We start from the raw sequence: 19,787 nt of genomic DNA on the forward strand, positions 1-19,787 counted from the left end.
CTAATCAGCTTTGCCCTTTCCCCACAGTGCTTGTCACCTCTTCATGCTTGTTTATTTATTTGATTTATCTGCCTCCCTCTAGTCTCTCTGAAATGCACAACCCACAATGGCAAACATGATCATCTTTGCTTATTGGTAGGGATTGGTCTGTTGCTATGTATTTTGATGCTAATTACTGGCCCACAAGGTCTGGTTGCCTCACGTTCACCTGTCCTTGTTGTATATACCTTGCCCAAGAAATTATTCCCGTTTGACCAATAAAAAGCCTATACCTGAGCAGAGCTGAATGAAGGTAGGTGTGATTAAAGTTCAAGGGCTTTGGGGATAGAGGATCATGGGAGAAGCAGCAGAGAGGTACTGGAGGAGGAAGGAAGGAAAGAGCCTAGATGGGTTAACGTGGAGAGAAGCACATGGCCAGATTGGCATGGATGGAGGAAGTTGGCTCAGATGAAGAACATTAACAGGTATTTTGAGATTATGGATGGGAAGTAGCCCAGGCAGAAATGATTAGAGCAGATGGCATGGGACAGGAGCTTGGGAGATAAAGACAGCTTAGGAAGTACTATCTGCCATACCCCAGGTAAAATAAAGGTGTTCTAAAACTCTATCAGGTGTCTGTGTCTTTTACTGAATGTGATAGCAGGTAGGATAAAACTGCCATAATAGTTATAGGGCTATAACAAACTCTATTAGACCATTCTTTTGAATTAACCACAACGGCTTGTTGATGGCTTCTCAGCCTCCAATCCTCTCAGCTTCTGTTACCCAGCACGTACCCCTGGAGATATGAGGGACAGCATATCTGCCTGAATTCCTAAGGATGACTGAAATTTTGGATGCATAGCAGCAGGTCAGCGCAGCTCTGGAGTTAGCTGTGGACCAGCCTCCCTTCTAACTAATGAGTGCCATTTGTCCATGGAGAAGGATGCCCGTCATCTGTGTGCCAGGGCATGCCGTCCACCACCTGTGCACCAGGGCATGCCTGTGCCCAGTATGGCAAAAATTTCAGGAGGGTCCTTGTTGTTCCACAAACACTCCCCCCAAATGACAGTGATCTCTATACAGAACTACCTCAAGCCCATTTTAAGAGCTTTTCACGTGCTCATAGTTATCAGTTACTGGATTTTTATTTTGTCTCTCTCTCCTTTGCAGTCATGGGGATGTAAATGGATTAGGAGGGAAAGCAGACCCGGGTCCTTTCCCAGAAACAATGAGTTTTTCTGTTTAGAGGGGTATACTCATCTGTGACTCCTTTATGTTCTAGTTCCCACGGCAACAATGCAGGGTCTGCTGCTTAGGTTCTACGTGGCTCCAGTCAGCCTGCACTCTCCATTTACCTATTGTCTCTACCGAGGAATCTGCTGCTTCTAGATCTGGGGGAGTGGCCTGTCCAAGCGCCTCCTTGGAGTGGGTGGTTGTCATTTCAGTGAAAATGACCCTTCTGTGTGTGCTGTCACCTCCTCTGAAGCCTCCTGACTCCAACTTATTTAGTGGCTGACAGGCCTTATTAGAGTAATGTGCTGATTATTGCTGATGCTTTTCCCTTTAATAGTAGAAAGGGGGGCTTCATTCATTACCCCTTTCCTCACTGACCCTTCCTTCAGTTTTCCTTCAGCCATTGGACCACTCTAGGTATAGAGGAACTTTCCAGATCAGGACAGCAAACTGTGCTCACTGCTCGGCCGTGTCAGGAGGATAAAACAAGTGCCGTCCGCCTAACCTGACTGTATGGCCAGGCCCACGTAGTCTTTCTTCTTGGGTGTGTTTCTCTCTGACAGACATGGTCATGATCACACCAAAGTAACCCTTCTTAATGGCCAGAAAGTCCTGTTTTCTTTCTCTACTGCCCTGTAGATGCATGACCTGGGGGTGGGGGAGATGCTGTGTTTTATGGTTCAATGATATCCTCATGACTGGAGCAAATATGCTATAAGGGATCTCAAATTCTGAGCAAAAAGAACTGAGCACTGTCACAGAGCTTGTTTATGGCCGAGAAGAGGCAAGGCCCAAGGCCTCCAGGTCACTGGAGTCCACTGCACCATCTGTGACTGTCAACTCGCACCGTGATCCAGAACTCGCAACTAAACGCCACTCCACTCCCTCAGCCTTGCTCTGAGTCTGGCATGTACACAGTTTGCCTCTTCTGCTCCAGCCGAGTGCTGCCAGGGACACAGGAGGCAGAGATCCACTTCAGACTGGTAGGGACTCAACTGATAAACCTTTCACGGCAGGAGGACGAACAACAGGAAAGTAAGGAGATGTGTGTGGGCAACACAGGGAGGTCAGAGGTTACAGAGTTTGAAGCAGACAGAAGCTCACTCTTGGCTGTTTTTATGGCTCCAAAACTTTACTGGTTTGACAGAAACCCAGTGTTCAGGAAGCACATTTCTAGTTGTATGAGACAGTGAGAGGGAAAAAAAGTACCAGAAAGGAGTAAACAGTGAGACCAGAAGCCGTTGTCTCCCCATGCTAAGCTCTGAGACCAGAAGCTGCTGTCCCCCCATGCTAACTTCTCTGGGCCTGATAGCCACTGCACTGGAGGTCTGTCAGTGCCGGCTGCTGTGTTTACTCTCTCAGAGAATGGTTAAATGAGCCACCAGGTGAGAGGGAAGCAGAAAGAGTTTATGAAAGGCTGGTAGACGCTTGACTCTTGCACTATGGCCTGTACTTGCATAGGAAGTGCTGGCGTGTGTTGCATCCATTTTTGTTCCAAGTTAAAAATTCTGTAAGAAAATAGACAGACATTTAAACAGAGTTAGTTTAGTGTTGAATTTACCAGAGTTATCTGTGTGTTTTTCTTGGAGTCTTGGGGAAGGGCCAGTGGTGTTTATTTCATGTGTCGACACGGGTAGGATATAGTATTGTTTGGTTCAGACATCCAGCAATTGCGAGCTGCCCAGCTCTCTAGCTGTTACTATGCAGGTAATTTGTAGATGTTATTGATACTCAAATAAACAGACTTAGAATAAAGCAGATCACCCTACAATATGTGGGTGGGCGGGCCTCATCTAATAGATCGAAAGCCTTAAGAGAAAGGGCCACCTGAAGCAGAGAATTCTGCCTCTGATTGCTCTCCGCTTCGCATTTCCTTATCAATTCTTGCAGGAATTTCCAGCAACCCCCAACTCTCTCCGTCCTCCACTGCTCATTCTCTGGGGATCCCTGACTGACACAAACACCCCCTTTCTCACATAACTGCAAACTGAAGAAGCTCCTCTCCTACACCCTCTGAAGGAAACAGAGCCTGACAGACACAGGAAGCCTCCCCTACGTGTGGTGTTTGGTTAGGTCTTCTTTTTAAAGACTTATTTCTCACTTTTATTTATACGTGTGTGTGTGTGTGTGTGTGTGTGTGTGTGTGTGTGTGTGTGTGTATGTGTGTGGGTGCCTGTGGAGGTCAGAAGAGGGCATCAGGTCTCTTAGAGGTGGAGTTATAAGAGGTTGTGACTGCCTGATCTGGGTACTGGGAACCAAACGTCTATCCTCTGTAAGAGCAGAAATTGCTTTTAACTGCTGTACCAACTGGTTTCATAGCAACTTGGCAGTGGTTCTCAACCTGTGGGTCTTGGTCCTTTTCACAGTGGTTGCCTACAGCCATTGGAGAACACAGAGATTTACATCACAACTCATAACCCGTAGCAAAATTACAGCTATGAAGTAGCAATAAAAATAATTCTACGGCTGGGCTCACCACAACATGAGAAACTGTGTTAAAGGGTCACAGCGTCAGGAAGGTTGAAAACCGCTAAGCTAGAGTCATCAGAGAGGAGGGGGCCTCAATTGAGAAAATGTCTCCATAAGACTGGGCTGGAACTCAGGCGGATCTGGCCTGCCAGGTCACTGGGGAGGGTCCTTTGGTATATCCACTGACTACACAGAACAGCTTCAGGTGACCAAGAGAGGCTTACCCATGGGGGTGGAGGAGACTCAAGCCCTCACATTTGCTACACAGCTGCTCTACTGTTGAGCTACATTCTTTGCTCTCTTCTTAGTTTTTATTGTAGGACAGGGTCTCACTACATTGCCCAGGCAGCCTTGAACTCACTATCCAGTCCAGGCTGGCCTTGGACTTTATATGAGCTCAAAGTATTGGGATAACAGGCCTGTGCTAGTTTAAAGTCCCAAAGTGAAACAGTGGGTCACAAAACATTTAGATTATGATGTAGAGTGGAGAGTCCCAAGGGATGACAGAGGGCCAGAAGGAACAAAGTGCCCGGAAGTTCTTCCTGAACAGGAAGGAAACAGTAAATGGGTCCTGTCACAGAGAGCAGAGTTCATGCAGGCTATACACAGGTAAAAAATCCATCCACAAATATAAAATAGCACTGTTTGTTTGTTTTTTAAGATTTTTTTTCCCTTTGACACCTTTTCAATAGCATTGTTCCTTTCCCTGGGGTTTTAAATTAATTACCTTCTCTCCCTGCTCTCCTCTACCCCCTTGTGTGTGTGCCTGCCTGTGCATGTGTGTGAGAGCGTGTGTGTGGCTGACCTTCAAATCCACCTCCCACCTTCCTGTAGAAGTGCTGGGATTACACACACACTACCCTGTCCAGCTCTATGTGGGGTCTGGGATTCGAACTCAGGTTCTCGTGCCTGCACAGCAAGTGCCTTACCCCAGAGCCATCTCTCCAGGCCCCACCTGGATTTCTTTGTGTCTGCAGCCTGTGTCTCAGCCTGATTTCTGAGAGCCAAACTGAAACAAGGTGGAAGGTATGGAAAAAAATGACTCAGGCTCCCAGTTCTCACAGATACGCCACAGGCTCCTTCCAGGTGGGAGCCTGCTCACAGGAAAGGATTTGAGAATTTCATCCAGTGAGAAGCCCAGAACCATGAAGATGCAAGGGACCTAGGAAAACATCTGGTCAACCTCTTCCCCAAAGCTGGCTGGGCTAAAAGGAAGATATGGGAGGTCTCATATCATAGGTGTGAGAGTCGCTGGAATGTTTTCTTTTGTATGCTGATTTTTACAGCTTTTAATTACTCTTCTTTTTTTAAAAGACTTATTTTTTTGTGTGTGTATGAGCACTCTATTTGCATGTATGCCTGCATGACAGAAGAGGGTATCACACCCCACTGGTTGCTGGGAATCAAACTCAGGTGTTCTGGAGGAGCAGCCAAAGTTCTTAACTGCTGAGCCACTTCTCCAGCCTGAGTCTCTCTTATAACACAGTTTCTACTATAATGAAAACAAAATGCCCACCTTTTCTTTGGTTGACTCTAGGTTCTTGCTGCTTCCTGGGATAGCTCATTGTGGGTTTGGGTAGTACTAACTAGTCACGTTTTCCTGTTAACATGGATGAGCAGGCTTGTTTTAGCAGACTGTGCCTGTGGGTTTGCCAGTACTCTGGCTAAATCGCTTTGCATAGCAGCAGTGTGGGCTAGGCATGGCCTAAGAGATTCCCTTCTCCATCGTTTTGCCTCTGATGGCCTTTGTCATAGACTGTCCCCTCATGCGTCCCTCCATTGTTGTTAAAAGGTTCTTTCATTGGTATATTGGTTTGTCAAAGACTACTGAGTGGGTTCAGAGGTTGACAGACTGTATGTTGAAGCCACTGTCCTGTAAAGCAGTGTTGCTGGGTGAAAGGAGTGTTGGGAAGGAGGACAGGGACACTCCTTTTGCTTCTAATAGGTTAAAGGATGGAGCTGCAGCTTGGGGAGAGGGAATGGGTGCAGGGAACTTACTCTCCTTGGGGTTCAGTTCAGCACAGTGCCTGGCTTCACTCTTTGTCTTGGAAGTCCAGGGTCTGTACTGGTGTGCAGACCCATCAATCCATTGCCATAACTGGTTCTGCAATGACAGAAAACAGAGGGAATGTGCAACTCAGTTCGCTCACCTGTCCACAGCTACTCTGGGTCCTCAGCCCCCTGAAAAGTGTTTCCTGGGGGCAAAGGATAGAAATGTACGAAGAAGCAAAATTAGAAAAGCCACCTCTCCATTCAGGAGTGGAGGAAATCATCACAGGGGTTTTAGCATATTTACTTCTGATAGAAACATGGTTATCATTGTACTGGAAGTACTGTGCTCTTTAAAATCTACATTCAAGTCTTTGTGTTGCTTTCTAAACCCCCCTTTAACATAAGGAGGTACCATAGTCTACCTTAACAACCTCCTGTTGACGTCTGAGTATATTGTTTCTCATTTCCAAGTATTATGAAAAACACTGCTATGACTGCCTTTGTTGAGAATCACTCTGTGTTCTCAAAATTATTTTCTCATAATATATTCCTGAAGCAGAATAAATGGGCCAGAGGGTGTGACTGTTTTGAGGTCATCAATACCCACTGACAAAGTACTTTCTAAAAACTGCCCACTTGTCCAAATTTACATCCTCACTGACCGGGCACAAGGACAATAGTCTATGTTATTCATTATACAAAGGAAAATGTTGTAATCTAAGTTAAATTATATCATTTTAATTTGCATTTCCTTGATTATTAGATATAGGGTACAGTTTTAGAACATTTGTCATCTGTGTCTCACAGTCACACACGTAAAAAAAAAAATCCAACTACAAAAATGGCTCACAGAAAGAGATGTAAATATATAGCTTGTCTCCGAAAGCAGTTTTGATTAACAACAAAGTAAATACATAAAAATGAAAAAAAAAAAATTGGCCACGTATGGTGGCTCATGTCATTAATCCTAGCCCCGGGGAGGCAGATCTCCGAGTAGGAGGCCAGGCTGCTCTATATGGGGAGTTCCAGGTCAGCCAAAGCTACATAGTGAAACCCTGTCTCAAAAGTAGAGGATCTGGGGAGGCCACCCAGCTGTTAGAAGTACTTGCTGCCTTTACCAGGGGCCCAGGCTTGGTTCCTAGCACCCACATGGCAGCTCATAACTGTGCTACCCCAGTTCCAGGATACCTGATACCTTCTTCTGGCCTCCCCAGGCATATCCATACATGTAGGCACACACACACACACACACACACACACACACACACACAGAAAAATATAAAAATATTTTAAATGTAAAAATTTTGAAAGTCAAATAAATGCCATTTTAAGCAAATAACTGAATAACAGTTATAGCGAAAAAATAAAATAAATGAAATCGCTTGTTTTTCTGCAATACTCAAAAGGGAAAGCATGATACAATTCACAGGCAATTGCCAAAGGATGACCACATGTTAATGGAATAAAGAATATGAACACTGGTGTCTCCAGCAATGCCATGAGAATCAGAAAGTAGGGCTTTTTCTCATTTGTTTCCATTTCAGTTAGGTATAGATGCCCCAACCCAAATCCATATATACAGATACCATGTGGCATTTCTCACAGTCAAGTGCCAATGGACAGAAAAACAAGGGTCCAGAGAAAGTAATTAAGAATGATGAAAAAGTGACAGAGTCTAAGAAAAAGGTTAGCTGAAAGTTTAATCAAGACATAATGGCAATTAAATTAATCTGGATCTTTTAGAAGATCAGTCTGTATGTATTTTCTCTAACCCTCTGTCTCTCTTTCTCTCTTTTTTTTTTTTTGTTGGGGAGGGGAAAGGTTTTAAAAAATTAGTTATTTTGTGTCTGAAGATCAAGGAGGACCTTAATTAAAAGTTACACAAAACGGAGCTATTTAATTATTTCTTCCACTGAGGGCAAGAATGGGGTCCCTGACCTTTAGGCCTTGGCTTTCATCACTGGTGGTGCTCAGCTGGAAGGCTTCTACTTGCTTCCTGTTTGTAGGCCAGAAGGCCACTTCTCATGAAAGGATTACCACTCTGGGTTTCCCAAGAGGCTCTGTGGGCCAAACCCGGGGTTACCTTCTGTGGGTCATGCAGGCCAATCCACACAGGCACGTTTCTTTGATACCAAGTTATGTACTTTGATATGACGTGGGCTTCCTTTTGATTCGAGACAGATGCCAGATGGGATCCATTTCCGTGTAACTGACATTCCAGCTGCAAGGAGAGGTCCTATTAATGATGCTACGTGCACAGCTCTCTCCTTGGAACCCTAATGTGCCAAGCGGGATGGATTCACCCCCGACTCTCACTCCAGAAGCTGGGTTCTAAACCCACGGGTGATTTCTGTCACCAGACAAGACAAAAGACCACAGTGTCAGGTCTCAGAGGAAGCGGTGGCTCGCAGGAGACTTAGGGCCAAAGCTAACAAAACACTTCATCTCTCTGAGGCACAATTTCCTTATAATTATGGAATCTGGAGTCTCTTGCTCTCACTTTTCCTCTAGCCTTCATGCTCTTCTCCCTCACGTTCTCTGGCCCCAGTTATTCAGGACTCCACTTAATAAGACATTTTGCTCCCTGAATTATCTCTGCTACTTCTCTTGGTCTAATCAAAAAGAGATTATATTTGCTCACACTGCAATGAAATTTTCTATTTAGATTTCACAACCACGCATTTCTCTCACACATCACTTGTTTGTTGAGGGCAAACATCCCTATGTAGCCAAGGCTGGCCTCAGATTACTCATGACCACCCTGTCTCAGCTCCAAGAGCTAGGATTGAAGGTATGCTCCACCACAAACTGTCCTCTCACAGATTTGGAAGTCAGAGAACACAGTCTGACAACTCACTAGCTGTCACATGGTGAGGACTTCACCCTTGTTCCTGTCCTTTCCTTACTGAGTTACACACAAGAAGCTTGGGACCATTCTGGCCCTGGATCATGCCGCATTGTATCTATATGTGTCAATCAGTCACAAGCTAGAGAGACAGAAACATCAATTTTCTACTTACTTGGGCTAGATATTTGGATAGATCTTATGCATAGCTGGAGAGAATAAAATCCAGGCCTGTGTGGGTTGTGTCAAGTGAGGACAACCTCATTTTTCTGCTTCTTTGCATTTTGCCTCGCATCTTGGAGACCTGTTTTAGGTGTTTCCACAATGCTCTCTCTGATAAGCCTCATACAGGAATTCAGTTATTCATTGCACAAGTCCCTCAACTCTTTCATGCTCCTTTGATCTGTGCATTTATAGCTTTCTCGGGGTTCTGGCTACATCCTAACTCACTCTGTGTCAATGCAGCCCACTGCGGGTCTGAGCACACATCCATCACCACTGCTCACACAATCGAAGGAGCTGGGCACACCTCACTTCTCTTCATTTCAACCATGAGGCTTCTCCTGGGAGCCCAGGAAGAACCCTTAAATTTAAGTTAAATATGATCAGGTGCTCCAGTTGGCCCCGTCCTCTAAAAGAAACCAATAGCACAGACTTCCTACCTCAGCATCAGACCAGGTTCCTAGCTTCCGGAAGTATCCATAGCAGTGGGACCTATAGTAAAACCATCCCGAAGAACAGCTGGGTCTCAAGATATCTGTACAGAAATAAAAGGCAGTTACAGACTGTGATGCCAGAAACCTGTCATACCGCGATGAGACAGTTTTTAGAGCTAGAACACCTTGAATAAAGGGAGAGTCTCTCTCTCAGAAGGACCCTGCTGAGCTGCTAAAAATGTATACTGTACAGGGCCAGGGATCTAGGTAAGTTGATAGAATACCTGTCTTGCCTGTCTTGCAGTCACAAAGCCCTGGGCTTGAGTCCTAACACCGCATACACCAGTGTGAAGGTCTGTAATTTTTACTCAGGTTATGAAGTAGAAGAATGAAGAATTCAAGCCCAACATTGGCTACCTCATGAGTCTGAGGACTGCCTGGGCTACATGAGATTCTGTCTTAAAAATACAGAGAGAGAGACAGACAGACAGACAGAGAGACAGAAAACATCAAAAAATTATTATTACTCTTCTCTCAGATTTCATCAAAGAACCTTTTACCAGGGTGGCTATTTACTGGAGAGAAGGAATCAAGCTTTCTGGAACTTTTGAACACTCTGAACAAACAGTAATTCTAAGAAACCCAAATATTGCTGTGGCCCTGCGGTCAGAGAAGGAATTAAGGAGTCTTGTAGCCATTGGAGTTTGGGCTCTGTTTGTGCCCTGAGGCCTCCATGCCAATCAATGGCTGCATTTCTCCAGTGGACTCACTCAAGAGACTGGTAGAATGACACAGGAGGGCTTTGTTGAGTAGACAGAGACATAATCTGGGAGTTAGGGGCATTATTAGGAGAAAAAGCCTTTCTTGAAGTAGGTGGAATAAATGGCAACGTAGCTGGAATGTGATCATGGGTGGGTTCTGCAACAACAGCGAGGAGGAGGGATGGGCTGGAGATGGAGGAAGTAATGTGGCTGGTATGTGCAGAAATAGCAAGCCCCTAAGTTGGCCTTGAGTACAGGAGATCTGTAAAGCAAGCATGGCCAACAAGAATGAGAGAGGCCTTGTGGCAAAGGAGGCTGTGACTCAGGAAGGCTCGAATTTCCTACTGGTCAACTGGCAAATGCCTCTGCCTGTGGAGCTGGAAATCGATAAAGAAGAGGTGAGTAGAATGGAAGATGGGCTGATGACCAAGAGAACACCAGGCTAGCAATCTGAGTCCTGTGACGTGTCTGCACACCTACACTCTAGACCAGTGCAAAGGCCTTCCACAGTGATGTCCACAGACTAGAGTTGTTCCAAGTGTCTTTATCTTTGCCCAGCCAGATGACTACCTCACTCATTTACTCCACCCTTTGTACTGTTTCATCTCCTGCCTATAAATCCCCAGGGCCTTCACAGATTCCAGATAAGCTTCCTGCCATTCTCTCACTCTTTCTTTCCTCTCCTCTCTTCCCTCTTCCTCTTCCTTCCTCTCTTTTCTCCCTCCATCCTTCCCTCTCCTCCTCATTCCTTCCTTTTTTTTTTTTTTTTTTTTTTTTGAGACAAGATCTCAAGCAGCCCAGACTGGCTGTGAACTCACTATGTAGCTGAGGATGACTTTGAACTTCTGATTCTTCTGCCTGAATCTACCAAGTGCTGTGAGTACAGGCATTGCCACCTTCTCAGTTTTCCAAAGCAGTGGGAGGTCAAACCCAAGTCAAACACCTAGAGGGTGTGCATGCTAGACACACCCTCTAACAACAGAGCCAGCTACCAGCCCTTGCTCATTAGCACTAAGACGATTTCTCTCAGCTCAGGCTTCTTGCCCTCACTAGCAGCATCCTCCCAGGAACCAGCCTCAGCTGATTTGGAACAGGATGCTTCTTACAGATTTAGATCCATCGCATACGTGATTGAATTTGCGAATGATGGATAATCACTAACTGAGCTAAGGAATGGGAGTAAAGTAATTATTTTTTCTCATTGCTGTGACCAATACCTGACAAAAGCAACTGGAGAAAAAAAGGTTTTATTTTGGCTTGAGGGGGAAAAAGCTTCGGTTTCCTCAGGGCTTTGATGAACTGCTATAATCTCAGCAGGAACATGAGGTAGGAGTTAAGGATGTCCCATCTCCAGTTAGGAACCAGAGTGAGATGCATGTTGGTGCTCAGCTCACTTCCTTCTCTTTATTCAACGAGGACCCCAGCTCATGGGATGGTGCTCCCCACATTCAGGGTGAACATCCCTTCTGCACTTAAACTTCTCTGGACACACCCAAGGGCGTGTCTCCTAAGTGATGCCAAATTTAGTCGGGTTGACAATGTAGATCACAAAAAGGCTCAGAGGATCACCTGACCTATACTGACACCAAGCAGCAAAGACCCTCATTTATTTCTCCCATTAGAAGGACGGACACAGTTTTACATGCTGTTAAGTGGAAGCCACGTAATTCCACGGCTTCCACCGCCACCGGCCTGCCAAGCGTGGGACGTCCGGCTAAACAGTTTACTCATGTTTTGTTTTTTCAAAATAATTCAGAAGGATGAAACAGGACAGGGTGGTTATCTGACAAAGCATCTCACACTGTGACTAGCAAAGCTACTCTTAGCCAGGCCTGGTGGTGCACGATGTTGATCCTAGCACTCTAGAGGCAGAACTCCCTGTGATTTCAAGGCCAGCCTGGTCTACATAATTGAGGTCAGGTAAGCCAACAAACACAGAGAAATCTACCTTGAAAAATACAAAAAGAAGAAGAGGAGGAGGAGGAAGAAGGAAAAGTTACTCTTTAGATTCAGTTCTATGGCCTGGAAAAAAAAATACATGTTTCTACCAGGAACCCTTTCAATCTTTAATTGATAAATTTGTAAAAGTGAGAAGTTAGAAACTTGGTAACAAATAATTAGAGTTGAGAAGCCTTAACTTTTTTATGAGAAAAAAAAAAAAAAAAGCAAAGGAAAGGGAAAAAAAAAAAGGAAATTGAAGTTTTGAATTTGACACTAAATATTTTTCTTTTGCTTAAAGACAACAACAAAAAAGATGTTATTTGAAAGAGAGTCCTGTTGTGTAGCCCAGGCTAGACACCAACAGATGTTTCTGTTTCAACCTCCTAAGTGCTGGGATTATAGGCATGCATCAAAGCCCCAATGAAACCAAAGCTTTTTTTCTCTCTCATAGAAACTGAATTGTGAAAGTATATAGCGTTGGAAGCCAACAGCTTTTTAGGGAGAGATATGCTGGTGAGTTTTATGTCAACTTCACACAAGCTAGAGTCATTCGAGGGGAGAGAACCTCGGTGGAGAAAGCGCCTCCTCCATAAGATCCAGCTGTAGGGCTGTGGACTCTTTCAAACTGTATACCAAAGAAACCCCCTTCCCCCCCGTGAAGCTGTTTCTCGTGGGGTACCGCGGCAACGAGAAACGTAACTGACACAGGCTGCATACCTTTTAACCTAATGCTCGAGAGGATGTTCCGGAAGAGAGGCAGCAGAAGCCGAAAATCTCCAGCCCTAAGGGTGAGGGCCTGGGGGCTGGTCACGTGGACGATCCTGTACAGCCCCCTGCAAAGGAGTGTGAGGACCAGCCCCACAGGACCCTGCGCTCCAGCACAGTTCACTCTGTCCTCTCACGTGACCTGGAGTGAGGGACAGATCCTCCCCACCATGCCATTCCCTTTCCCCGACTTGAGATGGTGCGAGAGCAGCCATCTTGGGTCACAGCGGGGAATCCAGAGGTTCAGAGTACAGAGACCGAAGATCCCTCCAGCCAAGCAATCAGCCCTCTGTCTCTCCCATTAGTCTCTCTGCTTCTGTCTCTGTGTCTGTGTGCGCGCCGACCTCTCTGTCTTTTCAGTTCGTCTATCTGTTTTGCTCCTCTCCGTGCCTTTGTGTGCCACTTCTGCTCCGTTACCCCGCATCCTCGCCTCCTGTCTGCTCTTCTCCATCTTTCTTTCTCACCTTAGCTTAACATTATTGTAGCTACGGATACGCGCCCCCTGGTGGGAACATCTCAGCTCCTGGCAATGCTTCCAACTAAGCCCCTGAGCTGTGCCTTCCAGCGTGCCACACCTTTCCCCAGCAGTCCTTGGTACCAGGTCCTGCTCTGGGCAGTTTGCTAATACTCTAGAACCCACCCTCACCGCATTACGTAGTTCCACCACGTCCACCAGTACCACCACGTCCCAGATAAAGAAACAAGGCATAAAGCAGTTGTTACGTTTCGCATTCCCACAGCAAATAAGAAGATAGATATGATCTAGACTTCATGGCTCTGAGTTGGGGCTCCAGGCGTCTTAGTCATGCTCAAGCCATGTTTAAAAAACAAAAACCTGCAAGCTACTCATCTATTCAGGCTTCCCTACTTAACAGCCAGACTCTCCCAGAGAGATGGGAATGGGTACTGATGGTCCAGATAAGGAAGCTTGCTGAGGCCACTACTAGACAGGAATGCAGTTTTGGGGAGAGCCACTGCTTTCTTGGCAGCCTAGGGTCTTTCGTGTTTCTACCAAAGGTGTCCCCGCTCCTTATTGCTGGGCATGGGGTGGCAAGAAGGGACAGGTCCTAGCACCCAGGCTCTCTACACCTCTAGCTGTCTTTCTACTCTCCTAACTCTGGTTTCCTGTCTGCACAAGGAACTAACAATGCATATTTCCCCCACAGGGTTACCCAGAGGGTCTGTGGAATAATTCATACATAAGGCATTATGGTTAGCATGTGCATTAGTGCTGAGCATTCTGTCCAGCACAGAGCAGTTGTCGGATAAATGACAGCTGGGTAACACTATAGCTTTCTTGGGTGATACTGGGGATTGGCCTGGTGCATAATGGAAAGGCCTTACCACTGAGCTTTAGAGATACAGGCTAGCCTTGTGGCTTTTTTTCCTTTTTCTAAACCTGAGACAGGGTCTGTTTAAGCTTCCAAGAGTGGCCTTGAACTCTGTGTAGGCCAGGCAGGTCAGGCTCTGAGATCTCTCTTTTCTGTTCTCCTGAGTAGCCAGGACTCCTGACATGTATCACCAGACCCAGCGAATTATAACTATTAAAAGCCACCACCTTTATTACCATAACTAGGTGGAATGTTTCTGAAGATATTAGCCAGATGCACTTTTTATTGTTTCTAAATGTTCCTCTGTTTCTCCTCATTGAGGCCCAGGCAGCCACAGGCCAGGGAAAGAAACCATTGTGCATACAACAGAACTATGATCTTGGCCATCAGCCTCTGCTGAAAGAGACAATCAATTTCCAAGTTCTCCACAACTATTTTAAATTCAAGATTAGACTTTTTCCATAAGCTTTTCCACAAAGAATATATGGGATCTGTCTTAAGCACAGTTCTCAAGAATGTAACAATAAACAAAAAGTTTTTCTACAGCTGGGAGGAAGATCTGTCTGGAAAAGAGCCACAGGAGGACTCACGGTATATGTTTTGGCTCCATCTACTCCTGGGGAGAGACCAAAGAGATTAGGGAAGTCCTGGGAAAGGGGTTGGAAAGTCTTATCTCATTCTCCAGAATATAGCCAGGCTAACTGTCAAGTCCTTAAGAGAAGCCGGAGGTCAAGGCAGCCCCCAAGCAGCATATAGAAATGGCTGGAAGGCAGCAGGGGTTGAGGGCAATTCCAGCGTTCTGTACATTCTTGCAGGGTGCAGAAATGGTGGTTGAACTCTTGGGGTCCTGAGCAGCCAGAAATGGTGAGAGAATTGTGGCTGGAGGCAGGTGTGGAGTTAGGGGCAGTGAGTATCACAGAAAGCCATGTCGAGCTTGGGTGATGGCAAGGACCACAGGCTTCAACTGAGGCCCCCAAAGGCCCTGCTTCTCCTCATATTTCCTTGCATTAATTCATGCCCTTGGCCAAGCTCATTCGAGAGTCTTAGGCCTCAGTGGATCTTTTAATGGCCTCTTCTCTCAACTGAAGTGAAGCTCATGCAAGCAATTTTTACATGGCGGCCTCCAACTCCCTGTGAGGCTGTGTGGGACTGCGGAAAATGACCAAGGTTAGGAACTGGCCAGAGTACCACACAGTCCGGCAGGGTGCCTTTTGGCAACAGTGTCTTTCTCTGCCCTTGTTTTACTCATAGATTCAACAAAGCAGGGGCACCAGAGGGGCCCACATTTCCTCTTGGTCCAGTCCAGACATTCTGTGCTCTGTGTGTGTGTGTGTATGTGTGCGCGCGCATGTGTTTTTCTCAGCACACTCTAACTTTCCTTGCTACACATTCTCTATTGCAGGTTCCACAGTGCCACTGGCACACTCCCCGTCCTTGGCGCTCAGTCCGTGAGTATGCAGTAAACCTTTGCACGCTCATGGGAAGGTTTGCAGGTCCCCGGTAAACTGGACTTTGTAATACGCTCAGACAAGAGAAGAGTGCATAAATGTTTGGATGTTGTGATTATAGCCATCAGACATGGACAGTCTGATGCTTGTCAGGTTCTTCAAACAGTCACAACAAACTTGCAAAATTTTTTCTGCAATCCTTGATTTAAGTGTGGCTCATAGCCATCTTGGGCTGGCTTTTGTCTGACTGCAGAACCTTTGACGTGCCACAGTAGTTTTCATTTTCTATTTTGATATTTCTTTGCTGAAATGCCTGATGAGTGAGTGAACAGGGTTCTGCGTGGACTGTGTACTTACTGCCTGTAGCTGCCTTCCAACAACTGACCGAACTTACCACTCAGGACTTCGGGGCCGGCCACACAGCTCAGCAGAAAGAGCAGCCGCACACATTTAGAAGACATCTTCCTCTTTTTGATTTCAAGGCCCTCGGAGCCCTTTCCAGTTTCTCCTTAAAGTCTCTGGTATCTCCTAGACCTGCAATTTGAACCAATGAGAAGGACGCTGAAATTTAGCTACCACATCAAATATTTCCAAGTAGATTAGGGTTTTTCAACAACAATAATCTCCTGTTTAATGTGGAGATCGAGGCCTTTTTATTTATGGGATTTTATTCTTACCTGCAAGCCCTTCTGAACCCATGCCAGAGCCCTAACTACAGCCCACAACTTAACCCTACCTACAGCAGCCAAGGAGGACTTAGCAGTCTGAGTAAGGAGCTCCTCAACTACCCAGAGTTCCCATGTTATCTCCAGGATAGTCAGCAGAGGGCGACCTGGGCACGTTGCCTCACAGGTGGTAATAGGCCTAAAGTTCAGGAAATGAAATAAAGTGGTTCCAACGCTAACTTTTTCTTTTTTCTTTTCTAAATGTTGAAGTAAAGTAAACAGATGTCACAGATGTCCCAAATACAATTACAGACAAGAAAGCCTGGGTCATTTGCTCTGTGCTACCAAACTGTGACTGACTCTTAAACCTTATTGATGTCGAAAGAAAGAAAGAAAGAAAGAAAGAAAGAAAGAAAGAAAGAAAGAAGAAAAAAGAAAAAGCTTTGCTAGTCTCCCTTTCATTATCAAAAACCTTACAAATCATTGAAATACCAGCACAGCCCAAGAAATACGAAGTGAGCCCATTTCCCAGAGATAAGCAGTTTGGTGAGCAGCAGGCAGGCAGCTTCAGGCGCCTGTGTGGAGCACCACATAAACTGAATCCCTCTGCCTGATAACCCAGCCACTTCCCAGACGCAGAGCAGCTGCTCCGAATGCTCTTGCAGTTGTGGTGCTTCGGTTGGTCCCTCTGCTGTCTGGTATGGACTCTTGTGTCCTGCTGCACTCACAGAGAAAGCCCGATGTCATTTTGAAACCCCGTCTTCTGGAAGGCTCGCCTACCCAGTCCTTTGGTAGACCTCAAGACTGTTGCCCTCCTATCCCATGATACTTAAGTTTGTAAAAAAAAAAAGTGTTATTTACTCAGTTTGGTGTTTAAAAAGAAATGTTTGACAGGATCAGATGAATGGGGAGGAGGTCCCCCCTCCTCCCCATTCAGGATGGGTAAAAAGAAAAAAAAAAAAAAAAAAAAAAAAAGATGAGAGAAAATTATGAACTGAGACATACCACTGGGAGGTATTTAAAAAAAAAAACAGTCTCATTAATCATTAAAAAGGGAGAAGCATCTCAACAAAAAGAAAAATGTACAAAGCTGTAAATTAATAAATCACAAGAAATGTTAAACATTGTATAAAAAGATGCTCAACTCCACGGGTAGCTTTTAGGTATGAGCAAACATTTCTTTTTTATTTTATTTTATTTTTTTCTTATCAGTTACTTTTTATTAACTCTGTATCCCAGCCATAGCCCCCTCCCTCATTCCCTCCCAATCTCACCCTCCTCCCTTATCTCCTCCCTGTCCCTTTCCAAGTCCACTGCTAGGGGAGGTCCTCCTCCCCTTCCATCTGACCCTAGCTTATCAGGTATCTTCAGTACTGGCTGCAATGTCCTCCTCTGTGGCCTAGCAAGGCTGTTCCTCCCTCGGGGAGGGGGGAAGGAGCCAGTCATTGAGTTTATGTCAGAAATAGTTCCTGTTCCCCTTTCTAAGGGAAACCCACATGGATACTGAGCTACCATGGGCTACATCCGAGCAGGGGTTCTAGGTTATATCCATACATGGTCCTTGGTTGGAGAAACAGTCTCATGGAGGACTCCCGTACCCCGATATATTTTGTCCTTGTGGAGCTCCTGTCCTCTCCCGGTCATACTAACTCCCCTTTTATCATGGGATTCCCTGCACTCTACCGAAGGTTTGGTTATGAGTCTCAGCATCTGCTTTGATACACTGGTAGGTAGAGTCTTTCAGAGGCTCTCTGTGGTAGGCTCCTGTCCTGTTTCTTGTTTTCTCCTACTTCTCATGTCCATCCCATTTGTCTTTCTAAGTGGGGATTGATCATCTTATCCCGGGTCCTCTTTCTTGTTTATCTTCTTTAGGTACACCTATTTTAGCATATTTATCCTATCTTATAGGACTATATAAGTGAGTATATACCATATGTGTCTTCTATTTGCTTTTAATTTTTAAAAATTATCACATGGCCAGGCACTAGTGGCACATGCCTTTAATCCCAGCACTTGGGAGGCAGAGGCAGGTGGATCTCTGTGGGTTGAAGGCCAGCTGGTCTACATACAGAGCGAGTACCAGGACAGCCATTGTTACCCAGAGAAACCCTGTCTCAAAAAAAAGAACTAAAGAAAGAAAATCTGCATGAACTTTGCACTTTTTTTTTTTGCTGAGATTCTTTTCAAAAGTACCCCATGTTTTCAAAGTCCTGAATCTCTTTGAAATGCAAATGGCTGGAACTCAGCTGTCAGGCTGCGGCTGGAGGAAGGGAGGCCAGCATTTCTTTCCTTACACTAAATGAATTTTAGCCATCCAGTGAGGCCCTTTTGTCTTATTTGACCTCTGTAACTCAACTACACAGCAAGTGTCAGTAAGCCTTTTACAGAGAAGCAAAATGAAATTCATTGACACTCTGTAACTTCCTCTTAAGTTTCACAGACACTGCCACCACCAAACCCAACCTTGGCTGCCAGAGCCAAGGAAAGAAACAACTCAGGGCTGAGAGGGTGAAGAAGTTGCCTGGTGTGCAAGCCTGGAGACCTGAGTTCCATCCCTGGGACTCACATAAAGATGAAAAGGAAAGAACTGACTCCGAAGCTCTGGTCCTTAACTTCTGCTTTCCACGCACTCACGCGCGCACGCACACAAGTGCTCACAGCCACAGAAGAATTAATATGGATAATGATCTTAAAAAATAAGCAATTTAAATCAAACATTACTGTAACAAACACCTCAGCAGAAGCAGCAGCAGCAGTGTTACCTGTGTTTCCCTGCGTAGCCTGCAGAGAAAAACAACAGGCGCTCACAGAAAGCCCACGGTCCCCTCTGCAGAGAGGATTACCTGATTGGAACCAGCACAGAGAAATCCTGCTTTCTTCGGCTTGAGTGGTCCCAGGTGAGGTTGCTGCAGCTCTTATACCTGCTTGCCTCAGGATGTAATGCCCTGTTGGAGTCATGAGGCGATAGTGTTGTTTACCAATAATGAGCCTTATCAAAAGATGAACTGTTCGAGTGATAGCTTTAGAATGGATACACATTGAGCTTTGTCTAGCCAAGAGCAGAACCTCTCCCTGTGTGCAAACAAAATCTTTTATGTCCACGTTATTAAAATTAACAGTATCCTGTAGTCTACAAACAGCCATTTTGCTCTCCCATTTCTTCACTTAATTGTGCTTGGGGCTGTTTTGTGTTTTTTCTCTTTTTTTTTTTAACTTTTTTATTAATTACACTTTATTCATTTTGTATCCCCCCCATAAGCCCCTCCCTCCTCCCCTCTCGATCCCACCCTCCCTCCCCTTTCTGCATGCATGCCACTCCCCAAGTCCACTGATAGGGGAGGTTCTCCTCTTCTTTCTGATCTTAGTCTATCAGTTCTCATCAAAAGTGGCTGCATTGTCCTCTACTGTGGCCTGATAAGGCTGCTCCCCCCTCAGGGGGAAGTGATCAACGAGCAGGCCAATCAGATTATGTCAGAGGCAGTCCCTCTTCCCATTACTATGTAACCCACTTGGACACTGAACTGCCATGGGCTACACCTGTGCAGGGGTTCCAGGTCATCTCCACGAATAGTCCTTGGTTGGAGTATGAGTCTCTGGGAAGTTCCCTGTGTTCAAATTATCTTGTTCTGTTGCTCTCCTTGTGGAGTTCCCGTCCCCTCCAGCTCTTACTATTTCCCACTAAAAATCACCAGGAAAATG

The 19,787-nt window shown here is 45.5% G+C and overlaps 1 protein-coding gene across 2 annotated transcripts; it reads right to left on the reverse strand.

The window, feature by feature from the left end:
* Window positions 1-2,315: 2,315 nt before the first annotated feature.
* On the reverse strand, window positions 2,316-18,999 carry Reg4 (regenerating family member 4). 2 transcript variants are annotated; one of them, XM_055603652.1, is made up of 6 exons: window positions 18,932-18,999; window positions 15,818-15,957; window positions 9,184-9,278; window positions 7,760-7,897; window positions 5,683-5,788; window positions 2,316-2,723 (listed from the first exon to the last, which is right to left on the reverse strand). In XM_055603652.1, the coding sequence occupies exons 2-6, from the start codon at window positions 15,882-15,884 to the stop codon at window positions 2,656-2,658; spliced, it is 474 nt and encodes a 157-aa protein (XP_055459627.1). In that variant the 5' UTR covers window positions 15,885-15,957; window positions 18,932-18,999; the 3' UTR covers window positions 2,316-2,655. The 2 variants fall into 2 exon arrangements, with proteins under 2 accessions (XP_055459627.1, XP_055459628.1); XM_055603653.1 differs by lacking the exon at window positions 18,932-18,999 and adding an exon at window positions 18,851-18,869.
* Between the last annotated feature and the right edge of the window lie 788 nt (window positions 19,000-19,787).

This window comes from Psammomys obesus, unplaced genomic scaffold (assembly GCF_907164565.1).
Source record: "Psammomys obesus unplaced genomic scaffold, mPsaObe1.curated_primary_1811, whole genome shotgun sequence".
Taxonomy (NCBI): domain Eukaryota; kingdom Metazoa; phylum Chordata; class Mammalia; order Rodentia; family Muridae; genus Psammomys; species Psammomys obesus.

Coding starts and splice junctions, on each gene's coding strand:
- Reg4 (XM_055603652.1), bottom strand. CDS start 15,884: ATGTCTTCTAAATGTGTGCGGCTGCTCTTTCTGCTGAGCTGTGTGGCC. Junction 7,898..9,183: donor GAACCTGGTCTGATGCTGAG/GTAGGAAGTCTG, acceptor CTCTCCTTGCAG/CTGGAATGTCAGTTACACGG. Junction 2,724..5,682: donor TGAACTGAACCCCAAGGAGA/GTAAGTTCCCTG, acceptor ATTTTCTTACAG/AATTTTTAACTTGGAACAAA.